Here is a 14,638-nt window from a genome sequence, read left to right on the forward strand (position 1 = left end):
TATAGCTGTGTCTAAGAGAATTCTTTACCCTGGGAGGGAACCGATATTTCTGAAGGCCATTTTGCAGTAGTTGCCACACATGGGTCTTCTTAATAACAGGCATTGATGCTAAGTAAAAAATATCCTAGGTTTAAATGCCCTATCAATGTCTTTTTTCTATTTTCTATTTTTGTTTTTTATTAAATGTATTGTTCAGAATATGACCAAAAAAACACAGAAATTGGAGCTACAAAGATTATTTTCACATTGCTATTTGAACCAGCTGTAAAGATTTAGATCACACTAGCTCTTGTTTTACGCATGTCCTTTGCAACAAGAAAACCATGGAATGCCCTTAAAAAAGAATTTTTAATATAAAGCAGATGCTTTATCTTTTCTAACTTTGCTATTGTAGTGCCATGTTAGGTAATTAATTCCTCAGCTCTACATAGGTCTTCATGCATATAAATAGAATGATTTGCTCCCATGACAATTAGGAGGTAAGAGAATTGAAAGACTTCCTTAGGTCAATGCTGAACAGAAGGACCTTGTACTTGGGTAATGAAACCCGAAGTGCAGCATACAAAGAATATTAGGGGAGTAACTGTCTGGTCTTGAGTAAGAAAAAAGTTCTATCTTTAAAATTACACTAAAAATTAGTAAAGGATGCAAAACTATTTTGAAATCTGTTACTGTCACATGATTTAGTTAAATGAATTACATGCTACTGGGAACTGAAGGTACCCTATTTCCATTAAAATTTAAATATGACAGACATCACAAACATATTTCAGCCCTTTCCAATACGGACTGATTTATGGAAAGGAGTAAAAGTGAAAAAATATTATGAAAAAGCAGTGGGGTGTAAAGTTGATCTATGCAGTCAGCCTCTTAAAGGTATATTTGAAAGAATAGTAGGTTAACAGAGGCAAGGGAGAGAAACTACATTTTACTTGCCTATTACATACAGATTATCTTGGTATATATGCATGTATGTGAAAACATAAAGCGCCTAACATCTGAAAGACCCACATTGATGTTTCATTCCTTTAACAATTCTTGAGATTACACTAAGTAGCCTGATTGAAACTTTGGCAAACTGAAACTATAAAGAACTTGGAAAAAAATTCTGGGGAATAGGGTACTTTATACACAGATGTGGCACATTAGTCACAAAAATGTGGGCATAATATTCAATGCATGTGTAGAAGACCCATATTCTCTAGAGTTCTAAAAAATAATGTGGGTTGCTTTGCCAGTATGGAAACAGGCGCCAAATATTCCACTGCCCATCCACTTCATTCTGTCACATTGCAGTTTGGTTTTGACTCGTCTGACACGGCATCCAATTGAAAATTAAACACGGTCACTTTGGAAATGGCTGTGGAATGTACATACCTGTTGCCAAGCTTGTATTGCAGTATTTAGAGAATAAACTGCATGTTGCCCCAAGTTTACAAATATAGAATCAACTATCACAGTACAGTCCAGAAGTTTTTCTGTTGCCTCACTAGAAACAGCAATCTGTCCATGGATGCTGAAGGGTTTCACCACAGTCTGCATGGTAACATTTCTGCACTCCAGAAGTTTGCAATCAGCTTGAGTAGAGAACTGGAACTCCTGACAGACCGATCCATCGTTCCACTGCCTGAGATAAATGTGTGGTTCTCTAAAAGAGAGAATCATGTACTCTAGCTCAGCTGGCACATTCTTATCAGAGATGAATGGCTGTAGGTACTGTGGTGAAACTATGAAGAAAACAAAAAAGCAAAGGGAAACAATACATTAGAAGTGACTGACCATATGTTATGGGGGAAAATATATGAGCTTTCAGTTTGTAAAAAGAAACTTTACTTTGGAAAAGGAAAACAGTATAATACACAGGACTAGATGGCACTTTAAAAAGTTGAATTTTTAATTTTTTCTAAATTGAAATAAGGTCCTACTGTTTGTTTAAAACATGTTTCCTTTTCAAACAGTATATTTTATATCCAAAGTTGAGTTTTAAAAGAAGCTTTGCTGAGGCTCCAGATAGCAGATTCTCTTTTCCCATAAGTACTAATCAATGATTCCCTTATTTTCATAGAGGACAGCAGAATACTGAGTCTCAAATACAAAAAGCCAAATTTCTCAAATGTAAGGAGACTCCTATAGAACTGTACTGCATCTCTTATACACTCTAAAAAAACATGAGTTTCTTCAAGAAATTCTTTTTTAAAGCAGCTTAATCTACCCCCTCCCCTTTTTGTTCTTGCTGAAAAGGCAATATGCTTACCAGCAGCTGTGTTTGGTTTTAATCTGATTTTTGCTTTTTTTCCATTGTGTGTAAGTCAAAAGTCCTAACACCTGGTATCAAAATGTATTAACTAAAAAGCTAGAATATAGTCAAAAATGATTTATAAATAACTATCTGATTGGGAACATTAACATTAGCAAGTTTGTCAGAGGCTATTCTTGGATTGTAGAAAAATTTAAATCAAAACTTGTAAACTACTCAAGTTAGCTGAGGTATTTGTCCATCTCCTACAGACAGTGTTCCTGTGTTTGAAATCAGGCAATATCCTGAAGTACTTCTGGAATGTCCATGCCATTAATGCAATGACACAGCACAATGAACAAAAACAGATGCATCTCTTTCAAAAAGATTATAATTGGAATAACAGTGAAATCTATAATTCTTGTAGATTTCTCAAAAATCCTTATTACAGAAGCCCCAAAGTCTTAAAGCATTTCAAGAGTTCTGTAAAATGAACTGGTTCAATGGTATTGGTGGAAAACATAAAAGATCTATAAGCTATTTGAAAAGAAAGGGAACACCTGCTGGACATGCCTGTTGCCTCATGTGGCTGCAAGCCATTGCTGCTGAACAGACTTGGCAATGCTTCTCACTGTTCCAGGGAAAATGAATGACACTTCTAAAAATATTCAGTCCCATAGGAAAGGCAATCAGCAACCACAGCACTCTGGGTATCGAAGGCTCCTAATACAGGCAACAGAAGGCATCAATTTGAAATTGAAACCCTTCTTCGCACTTCCTGGAAGTTCCCAGGGTAACTGTTAATGAACAGTGTGATTCATAACTAGCAAAACAAAATGAGAAAGATGAAAAGGTTTGCGAACTATCTCAGAGTAAAGAGTACCTGTGCCCAGCTGATCAAGGTGATGACAGAAATGAAATTCTAGGTGAGCAAACTGGAGAGAGATCGCAAGGGATGGCACAAACCATGGGGTGAAGCAGGAATCCACTCGGGTACAAGCAGCCAGAGCTGTTGGTGTTACAAGCTGATCACAAGCACTTTGAGAGCCAGATTCACTTTCAGAGCTGTGGGGAAAAAGTTGTTGTTGTTTTAATTCACCACTTTTAGTTTTTTGTCATATCACAAATGACATGACTATTAGTTTTTATGTTTTGCTTTTAAAATAGCAAAAAGAAGCTAACACTATGCTCATTTTATGATGTCATCAAATCCTCTGTAATTATTATTTTGAAGTCATCTCTTGATAATGAATATGTTGATTATTCTCTGTGAATTGCCTGCAGTAAATTCCTACTCATAGATTGGCTCCTTATCCCAATACTCTGAGGCTATCTGGAATATTGTGTGCTTTAGGGAATGAAAATTAATTTTCACATCAGGTTGAGCCAAATATGATTTGGAAGATAAATCTGCTGCAAGAAACATAATGTCTCTCAATACCAACTAAATATGAATTTTTGCTTCTTCCTTATTTTTTGATCATGTACCTTCTTCCTATCTCTCTTCTAAACCAGTAAGTTCACCAGTTTTTTCTGTTTTGAGCCCTGGTTTAAGTATACTGGGAAATAGAACCAAGTGGGAAGGATGAAGAGTCACATTATATGATTACTTCCTCTTCTTCTCTCCAACATTTTTACATAGAAAAAATCATATTGAATTCAACATTATATGTAGTAGTAGACTGAAAAGGTCATTCTACAGGGAACGGAAGTACAGTACATGTTCACATTAATTTTACTTAGTCATGGTACTTCATTGTTTTGCTACTGTATCCTCTCTATTCTGGATTATCATCTTTCTTATTTAGTCTGTGTTGGACAAGAATGCCTTTGACAATCCTTGAAACTCAAAAACTTCTCTCTAATGGTTAACTTCAGCCATATCAATTTGTTATGAAACTACTGCCTAATCCCCAAAGTGGAATGATTCCATATTCTCAGCACAGTTATGATGGGAGATATAAGTGGGAAAGTTCCTGTCCTTAATATAACATAAATACCACAAAGATTTAAGAATATAATAAGGAATGAAACGAATGAAAATTAATATTTTGAATCCATAAGGACTGATCAGAATTGAGAAGTAGAATTAGTCAGTCATTCTTGTGGGATTTTAATTTTGAATCAGGTTCTGGAAGATGGGAATAAACAGGCTGGATAAAAGGCATGGGGAGATCTTTTAACAAATACAGAATGAATGCATGCTTACTCTCAGGGAACATAAAATACAAGCTGTTTATATTTGGATTCAGCATTGCCATGTTAGCACTCTTTATCATATAAGATACACATTTCAGCGTAATAAACCACAAGAAACAAACACAGATATGTATCTAAGTGTGTGTGTGCATATGTACTTTTGCACATGTATATTCACATAAGTACATATAATACAGAACCATAAAACTTAAGAATTGTAAAGAATTTCAATAATTATCAAGTCTAACTCATACCTAAAAGGAATTTTCTTTATAGACACATATAATGATAGATCTACCAATCTAGATATAAATAGGTCTATATCTATTGATATCCATACATATATCCATATCTATATACATACACAATCTAGCTAGAATAGATATCTATTTACTAATTTATCTATTTAGATGGAAAGATACAGTTGTTTTAGCAGGCACATATATATCAGAGCAACCTATACTTCCCCTTCTCTTAAAAATATATCCATCTAATAGTAAAGTTACTATTAATTTATTTATATTCAAAATAAAACTCAGTTTAGCAAAGCAAAATTTTTGTTTTTAGATTAGGAAAAAATGGATGTAATAGATGCTTTCACTTTTGAATTCCCATATATACTATTTAAAATTTACCACCTATGTTACAGGGTTGTTGTAAAGCTCAAGTGAAATAATTTATGTTATATACCTGCAAATTTAATATTTCTTGTCAATATTTTTACTACAGGTTATTTTAGTAACCGTGTGTCAAATTAAAAAATCATGTATGTCTATAAATATGTATACATGTAGGTATTTATGTCTGTATATGTTTATAAATTTTGTAGAGGTCAATGAGATCAGATATAAAATACCAATATGAAGTAGGCTTTGGATGGATTTTCCCTTACTAATTTCAATCTCTGATATGGTACATTTTTCTAAGGTCTATCCTGATCTCTCTTGTGCTCAGTGGACGACAGAATTCATAGCATAGAAGCTTGATAAAACACTATGAGGCAGTGTTAACCAAAAAATTCATTTATACTAAATTATAAAAACAGAGGAAGTATAGTAATAATAGTTACAGTGTTGGGTTCAGAGTCAGGATGACTTTGGCTCAGATTTCATCATTGACACTTACTAACCATGTGACCTTGGTTTAAATCACTTAACTCATATGCTTAGAATTTACCTCCTTAGTCATAGATGCCTCCCTAGCAATCTTCAGGGGAAGATTCCTCATTGGGATTTTCTTATGTTGACAAAAAGCAAAGATGCCTTTTTTAGGGTTTTTAGAAGTTGGTAGTTAGCAACTCAAAACCAGGGGGGAAAAAAAAAACACACAACCTCCTACTAATCAACAATGTTACAATAACTTTAAACTACTAAATTAAATATTGCCATCTTAAATCCAAATAATTATCCCAAAATATACACATTAGTATCATATCCAGATGAATATTTCTAAGAAATATGTATAATGTGTTCTTGCCTCAATTTAAATATGTTTAGAATAAACAGTTCTATAGGTTTTCAAATGTTTCTTCAATTTGTTCATCACCACAATGCACTATAAAAAGTTAACCTATACATATTTACTTTTAACATGAGGGTTTTGGCAGAACAGTATTCATTGTTCAAAAATGGGAGCTGATGGACCTGCTAGAGTTAGTTACAGCTGCTATATTTTTGTAAATTTTTTTTATATGGATACAGCTATGTATAAATTTCAATCTAATCTAGGCACCAAAAGGAAGCAGAATTTATGGGACAATTATGGCTGGCAGGGATAGAAAGATATATATATATATATATAAAAAGAGACACAGACCCTCCAAACTTCGAACATCTATATTTTAACACTCCTCCTTTTCCCAACAGACTGCCAAAACAGGTCAGATTCATGGGCCATTGCCAATGTTCACAGTATTCTCTGGTGCTGCTGGTTCCTAACATGCTGAATGATGGTTCTTGGAAGCAGGCAAGACCTCTCGACTTATAATAAATGGATCTCATAAGATTCAGTAGTTAGTTCAAACATCCAGAAGTTCAGATGCAAAGCTAAACTTCTTGGATCTCTTTATACCCTAATTCAAATAATAGAATAATCCCATAAGGTTTCCAAACAGGAAATATATAACAGAGAATAAGAATTCCTCAGCAATCCTGTAGCTACTTTAGGAATTTTAGGTGGCTGTTGAGCCACATTTAGTACTTTGAAAAAATAATGATGAGCTATTCTCACTTTATTGGATCAGAAGTTTAATGATGGCAAGTCCCTCTTTTTATTCTTTTATATTTGTATTTTTGTTTTATTCTTTGCATCAGAGCACTTAACAGAGTGTCTTGTACATAGTATGCATTTATATAAATATCTGTTGGGTTAATTGATGAGAAAAAATTTAGTATAAAGATTATAAAGGTAGCACATAAAAAACCCAGAAGGTTTCTTATATTTAAAGAAACTCAAATTTAAATAGCAAAAAACTGTTGCATATTGAACCAGAAGGAAAAAAAAAAAAAAGGCAAAGTCTTTGAAGGGTTTTTCATTGTTGGGAAGGAAAATAAAAAATAAAAAAAAAAGCAAAACCTTGTAAGAATTTTTTTTCCAAGGGCGCAAAAAATTAGGCAGGCAGAAACCCTGCTTATAAAGGAAAGAATTTTCCAGGATAGAACCTTGAATTATTTTAATAATGAGAAACTCAGATGATAAAGCAGTTTCAAAGTGTAGCACTGTTGCCCAAATGGCTTGTGAAACTAAAAGAACAAGAATACAGTCCAGCAAATCCTTGGTATGTAGCTAGCAGAGCAGACATGAAGAAGCTTGATGAGGGGAAGTAGTATTTTTTAAAATAGCTTTTTATTTACCAGATATTTGCATGGGTAATTTTTCAGCATTGACAATTGCAAAACCTTTTGTTCCAACTTTTCCCCTCCTTCTCCCACCCCCTCCCCCAGATGGCAGGTTGACCAATACATGTTAAATATGTTAAAGTATAAATTAAATACACTATATGTATACGTGTCCAGACAGTTATTTTGCTGTACAAAAAGAATCGGACTTTGAAATAGTGTACAATTAGCCTGTGAAGGAAATCCAAAATGTAAGCGGATAAAATTAGAAGGATTGGAAATTCTATGTAGTGGTTCATAGTCATCTCCCAGAGTTCTTTCGCTGGGTGTAGCTGGTTCAGTTCATTACTGCTCTATTGGAACTGATTTGGTTCATCTCATTGTTGAAGAGAGCCATGTCCATCAGAATTGATCATCATATAGCATTGTTGTTGAAGTATATAATGATCTTCTGGTCCTGCTCATTTCACTCAGCATCAGTTGATGTTAGTCTCTCCAAGCCTCTCTGAAATCATCCTGTTGGTCATTTCTTATAAAACAATGATATTCCATAACATTCATATACCACAATTTATTCAGCCATTCTCCAATTGATGGGCATCCACGTAGTTTCCAGTTTTTAGCCAACACAAAGAGGGCTGCCATGAACATTCTTGCACATGTGGGTCCCTTTCCCTTCTTTAAGATCTCTTTGGGATATAAGCCCAGTAGTAATACTGCTGGATCAAAGGGTATGCTTTTTGAGCATAGTTCCAAATTGCTCTCCAGAATGGCTGGATGTGTTCACAATTCCACAACAATGTATCAGTGTCTCAGTTTTCCCACAGAGAGGAAAGCAGTCTTGAGAGAAAAGCCTAACTTTCCAGTAGATAGAGCACCAGCCCTGAATTCAGGAGGACCTGAGTTCAAATCTGGTCTCAGACACTTAACACTTCCTAGCTGTGTGACCCTGGGCAAGTCACTTAACCCCAACCTCAGGAAAAAAAGAAAAAAGAAAAAAAAGAAAATGAGCATGTGATCCAGAATTATGGTCTAGGAATAAAGGCCAGAAAAAAAAGGACTGAAATGGCAAGGCTGTCCTGGAGTTATTAGAAATATGTATGCATATTCCTTTTTCAGTGTGACCATCACCAAAACAATGTAGCACAGGGAAGAAATCCTATGTCCTCCATGAATCTTTCTTATCTGTTTCTTCCCATTCTGATTTTCTATATTAACACATAAATTATCTATTTATACTCTTTTTAACACTTATCTTAGACTGCTTTGTCATGCCATTTATCTATTTCATATGAATAGATCTTACATAGAGTAGGCACTTAATAAATGCTTATTAAATTACTGAATGAGAGAGCACATTCTAAATTTTTTGAAAGATTAAAAATAAGTGGCTGAAGAACATCAATTACTTTGTGTCATATTTATGTGTGTATGTGTCATGTCCCCCTACATGAATGCAGATAATAGGAAACCACAGAAGGTTTCCTAAAAGGAAAGAAATGGCCAGATCTATGCATGAATAAAATGAATTTGTCCTTAAAAAAATTATAGGATTATAGGGTTCAGAGTGAGAAAGTATTGTAGCGATGATCAAGTCCAACCTCCTTACTTTGCAGAGAAGGCCAATTTCTTACCCAAGTTCATCCTAGTAATGGCTAAACCTCAGATGAAGATCAAGATCGGAGCCTGGAACTTAAAGTTCATTTGGAGATGAAGACTTGAGAATCACCTGTTTAGAAGTGATGGCTGAAGCTGTGAGATAAATGAACTTGCCAAGGGAAAGAATATAGAGAAGGAAGAGGAGAAAGCTGACAGTAGAGTCTTGAAAAGGGTTAGAAAAATGAATTAGAATAGGAAAAAGAAAAAGGGTTAGTTATAAGTGAAGGAAGAAAATCAAGGTTTTTTTGGTACCTTTGAAGCCAAAAATAAAAATGAGTATTCAAAAGGAAGGGAAAACAAGAGTGTTATATTTTTTTTTTTAATTTTTTTTATTATATATATATATATATATTTTATAATATTATCCCTTGTATTCATTTTTCCAAATTACCCCCCCCTCCCTTATTCCCTCCCCCCGACGACAGGCAATACCATACATTTTACATGTGTTACAATATAGTCTAAGTACAATACATGTGTGTGAATATCATTTTCTTGTTGCACAATAAACATTAGAATCCGAAGGTACATGCAACCTGGGCAGACAGATATTAGTGCTAACAATTTACATTCCCCTCCCAGTGTTTCTTCTCTGGGTGTATCTACCTCTGTCCATCATTGATCAACTGGAAGTGAGTTGTGATCTTCTTTATGTTGAAGATTTCCACTTCCATCAGAGTACATCCTCATACAGTATTGTTGTTGAAGTGTACAGTGATCTTCTGGTTCTGCTCATTTCACTCAGCATCAGTTGATTTAAGTCTCTCCAACCCTCTCTGTATTCCTCTGCTGGTCATTTCTTACTGAGCAATAATATTCCATAACTTTCATATACCACAATTTACCCAACCATTCTCCAACTGATGGACATCCATTCATCTTCCAGTTTCTAGCTACAACAAAAAGAGCTGCCACAAACATTTTGGCACATATATGTCTCTTTCCGCTCTTTAGTATTTCTTTGGGATATAATCCCAGTAGTAGCGCTGCTGGGTCAAAGGGTATGCACAGTTTGATAACTTTTTGGGCATAATTCCAGATTGCTCTCCAGAATGGCTGGATTCTTTCACAACTCCACCAGCAATGTATTAGTGTCCCAATTTCCCCACATCCCCTCCAACATTTGTCATTATTTGTTCCTGTCATCTTAGCCAATCTGACAGGTGTGTAGTGGTATCTCAGAGTGGTCTTAATTTGCATTTCTCTGATCAGTAGTGATTTGGAACACTCTTTCATGTGAGTGGATATAGTTTCAATTTCTTCCTCTGAGAATTGTCTGTTCATATCCTTTGACCATTTATCAATTGGAGAATGGTTTGGTTTCTTATAAATTATGGTCAGTTCTCTATATATTTTGGAAATGAGACCTTTGTCAGAACCTTTGTTTTTAAAAATATTTTCCCAATTTGTTACTTCCCTTCTAATCTTGTTTGCATTAGTATTATTTGTACAGAAACTTTTTAGTTTGATGTAATCAAAATCTTCTATTTTGTGATCAATAATGATCTCTAGTTCTCCTCTGGTCATAAATTCCTTCCTCCTCCACAAGTCTGAGAGGTAGATTATCCTCTGTTCCTCTAATCTATTTATTATCTCCCTCTTTATGCCTAAATCATGGACCCATTTTGATCTTATCTTGGTATATGGTGTTAAGTGTGGATCCATATCTAATTTCTGCCATACTAATTTCCAGTTTTCCCAACAGTTTTTTCCGAATAATGAATTTTTATCCCTAATGTTGGAATCTTTGGGTTTGTCAAAGATTAGATTGCTATAGATGTACCCTTTTTTGTCCTTTGTATCTAATCTGTTCCACTGATCTACCGGTCTATTTCGTAGCCAATACCAAATGGTTTTGGTGACTGCTGCTATATAATATAGCTTTAGATCAGGTACACTTAGACCACCTTCCTCTGAGTTTTTTTTCATTAGTTCCCTTGCAATTCTTGACCTTTTATTCTTCCATATGAATTTTGTTGTTATTTTTTCTAGGTCATTAAAATAGTTTCTTGGGAGTCTGATTGGTATAGCACTAAATAAATATATTAGTTTGGGGAGTACTGTCATCTTTATTATATTCGCTCGGCCTATCCAAGAGCACTGAATGTCTTTCCAATTATTTAAATCTGATTTTATTTTTGTGGCAAGTGTTTTGTAATTTTTCTCATATAATTCCTGACTTTTCTTTGGTAGATGGATTCCCAAATATTTTATACTATCCACATTTGTTTGGAATGGAATTTCTCTTTGTATCTCTTGCTGTTGCATTTTGTTAGTGATATATAAAAATGCCGAGGATTTATGTGGATTTATTTTGTATCCTGCCACTTTGCTGAAATTTTGAATTATTTCTAGTAGCTTTTTAGCAGAGTCTTTGGGGTTCTCTAAGTATACCATCATGTCATCTGCAAAAAGTGATAGTTTAATTTCCTCATTTCCTACTCTAATTCCTTGAATCTCTTTCTCGGCTCTTATTGCCGAGGCTAGCGTTTCTAGTACTATATTGAATAGTAATGGTGATAGTGGGCAACCTTGTTTCACTCCTGATCTTACTGGGAAAGGTTGCAGTTTATTTCTATTGCATATTATGCTTACTGACGGTCTTAAATATATACTCCTGATTATTCTAAGGAATAATCCATTTATTCCTATACTCTCAAGAGTTTTTAGTAGGAATGGATGTTGGATTTTGTCAAATGCTTTTTCTGCATCTATTGAGATGATCATATGGTTCTTATTAATTTGATTATTAATATGGTCAATTATATTAATAGTTTTCCTAATATTAAACCAGCCCTGCATTCCTGGAATAAATCCTACTTGATCATAGTGTATTATCTTGGAGATGATTTTCTGAAGTCTTTTTGCTAATATCTTATTTAAGATTTTAGCATCAATATTCATTAAGGAGATTGGTCTATAATTTTCTTTCTCAGTTTTCGATCTACCAGGTTTAGGTATCAGTACCATGTCTGTGTCATAAAAGGAATTTGGTAGGACTCCTTCATCCCCTATTTTTTCAAATAATTTATATAACATTGGGGCTAATTGTTCTTTAAATGTTTGGTAGAATTCACATGTGAATCCATCTGGCCCTGGGGATTTTTTCCTGGGGAGTTGATTAATAGCTTGTTCTATTTCTTTTTCTGAAATGGGACTATTTAAGCAATTTATCTCCTCCTCTGTTAATCTAGGGAGCCTATATTTTTGGAGGAAGTCATCCATTTCACTTAAGTTATCAAATTTATTGGCATAAAGTTGGGCAAAGTAACTCCTTATTATTTCTCTAATTTCCTCTTCATTGGTGGAAAGATCCCCCTTTTCATTTGTAAGACTATCAATTTGATTTTCCTCTTTCTTTTTTTTGATCAAATTTACCAAAGGTTTATCTATTTTATTGGCTTTTTCATAAAACCAACTCTTGGTTTTATTTATTAATTCAATAGTTTTTTTACTTTCAATTTTATTGATTTCTCCTTTTAATTTTTGTATTTCGAGTTTAATTTTTGGTTGGGGGACAAGAGTGTTATATTAAAAAAAATCAACTGTACAAATATTTATGAAAATACTACCATGTGAGAGGTAACAATAGCTAACAGATACATTATATATCACCTTATGTTATTATCCATTTGCTAAGTATTTTACTCATTTGATTTATCATTTGATCTTCACAACAACCTTGGAGAATAAGTATATTCCCATTTTACAACTGAAGAAACTGAGGCAGGTAGGTTAAGTGACTTGCCTAAGGTCACACAGCTGGTATCTGAGGCCAGATATAAATTCAGGTCTGTCTGACTCCAGGCCCGAGCTCTAGTGCTGGTGGTTTTGAGAGGAAGAATCTGTTAGGAGAACTGAGCTGAAGGAAGAGAGGATTCTGGGAGGTAGGAGAGCCTGCTAGGCAAAGGGATGGGAGATGGTGAACTGTGTATGAAGAAAAGAGAGAGGGCCAGGAATGTAATTTCAAAAGTTACTGTTAAACTGCCTGCAGTCTTTGAAAGGATAATAGTAGCAAATAGAAAAGTTACATGGTTTCCTCCAGAGACTCCCTAAAATGATGAAAAACATGACCTTCAAAGTTAAATCATTTGAAGGAAAGGCAAATAGGTAGAAGCAGGAAATATCTCTACATAAGGGCTTGAAAAAAAGTCAAATTTAATTGCTGGACAAATTTTTTTATGAGGTATATGAGGTATACCTATATGAGGTATAATGGCTTTTTCAGGTATCCATACAAGGGAATTTCTACCCATTTTCATATACCTCTATAGTTGAAAATGACCTTAGAAGATCATTGGATCCAACCACTTGCTTCAGATTAGGCTTACCCACCTACCAATGGCATGGCCAAGGTCCATTTTCTAGCTTATTAAAAGACCTTGTTTCACTGAAATCAAGAAGTAATATATCTATTGACAGGAAAAGAAATTAACTTAAACTTCTGCCTTGGACAGAAAGGATAGAAAGTGTTGCTGCATATATAATGGAAAATATGCTATGTTTGAAAAAGAGACTGCTTAATCAGTGAAGACCATTTTATTTGGAAAAAGGAGAGATTTTAGACTAGATAGCTCTCAAGTTCCTTCCAAGTGATAAATACATAGTTTTGAATACATGACCCTGAAGTGTTCAGAAAATGGTGTTCAGGCCTGAGGACAAGAATTTTTGGCTCATGAAAGGACAAGTGGAGACGAGGAAAGGGAGTGCTTTATTCAAGATATTGAAGACTCAGAGAAAACAATTCATGTACTAATTTCAGAGACTAAAATATGTAGGAATTTTAAAATTGCAAGCATAAGTCATAATACTTGGTACAGCCAAGTTACTTAAGAATGGACATTGGCATTTTTATTCACAAAAACAGAGCAAAATGGAATTAATAGGGAGATTTGGCATCTCTTTTATCCTGTACTTGTACTTGTTCTATTTTTCAGAGATCATTTTGCGAAATGTTTTGGACCCAGATTAGATTTTGTTTCATAAAACAGTCGCATAAGAAAGAACAATGAAGCCATTGGGGCTAAAAATTCAGTCAAATTAAAACTACTACTATATAAAAGGTTTTGGAGGGGCAAGGGCAACAAGCAGGATACTTACTTATCAATCTCATGAACCAGACACTGAAGAACGAATTTGGGTTCTTTAATATCAGAACCAAGTCTGCTTCCTTTGTTCCACTTAGCACTTTAAACTCAATGATCAATCTTGACCTAGTGGGCTGCAGAAGGATGGGGAAGCACTGAGATGCTAGGTTTGATGAGCATACGCTCTTATAGGATTCATGTACTTCCACAGCAAATGAAATAGCCAGAATAATGCTGGCCTGATGAAAGTTGCCTTTTTCTACACACTATCTGTTATAGTTCTAAGGAATCATTGCAGCCTTCCCTTTATAAGTAACCACCCTTACCATATATCTACAATTCTAAGTGTTATAAAACTAACAAATTCTTTTTGCTAATACAAATGTACAATCTATAACTTAACTGTGAGTGTTTAGCAGTTTGGTTCTGGATTGAAGACTTTTCTCCACCTACCACAAGAATCTCTGGCTCAGGGTTACCTATAATCTTAAAAAAACAAATTAAAACAAAAAGTCATTCCAGGACAGCCAAGCAATTCTCTTCCTCAGTAGTTCAAACAAGTAATCTAGTTGCTCACAGTAACTGCTAACTTGTAGGTCTGATTCAAAGTTGAGTGATAG

The 14,638-nt window shown here is 34.5% G+C and overlaps 1 protein-coding gene across 3 annotated transcripts in view; it reads right to left on the reverse strand.

The window, feature by feature from the left end:
• Positions 1-14,638, reverse strand: part of VPS13B (vacuolar protein sorting 13 homolog B) — a 973,300-nt gene that overhangs the window by 115,452 nt on the left and 843,210 nt on the right. For all 3 annotated transcript variants that reach the window (XM_074268391.1, XM_074268380.1, XM_074268399.1), the window contains exons 40-41: positions 3,120-3,301; positions 1,378-1,727 (exon numbers count right to left, since the gene is read on the reverse strand). In XM_074268391.1, the coding sequence (XP_074124492.1) occupies positions 1,378-1,727; positions 3,120-3,301 (532 nt within the window). The remainder of the gene's footprint in view (positions 1-1,377; positions 1,728-3,119; positions 3,302-14,638) is intronic.

The sequence above is a fragment of the Sminthopsis crassicaudata genome, chromosome 1, assembly GCF_048593235.1.
Source record: "Sminthopsis crassicaudata isolate SCR6 chromosome 1, ASM4859323v1, whole genome shotgun sequence".
Classification (NCBI taxonomy): Eukaryota; Metazoa; Chordata; class Mammalia; order Dasyuromorphia; family Dasyuridae; genus Sminthopsis; species Sminthopsis crassicaudata.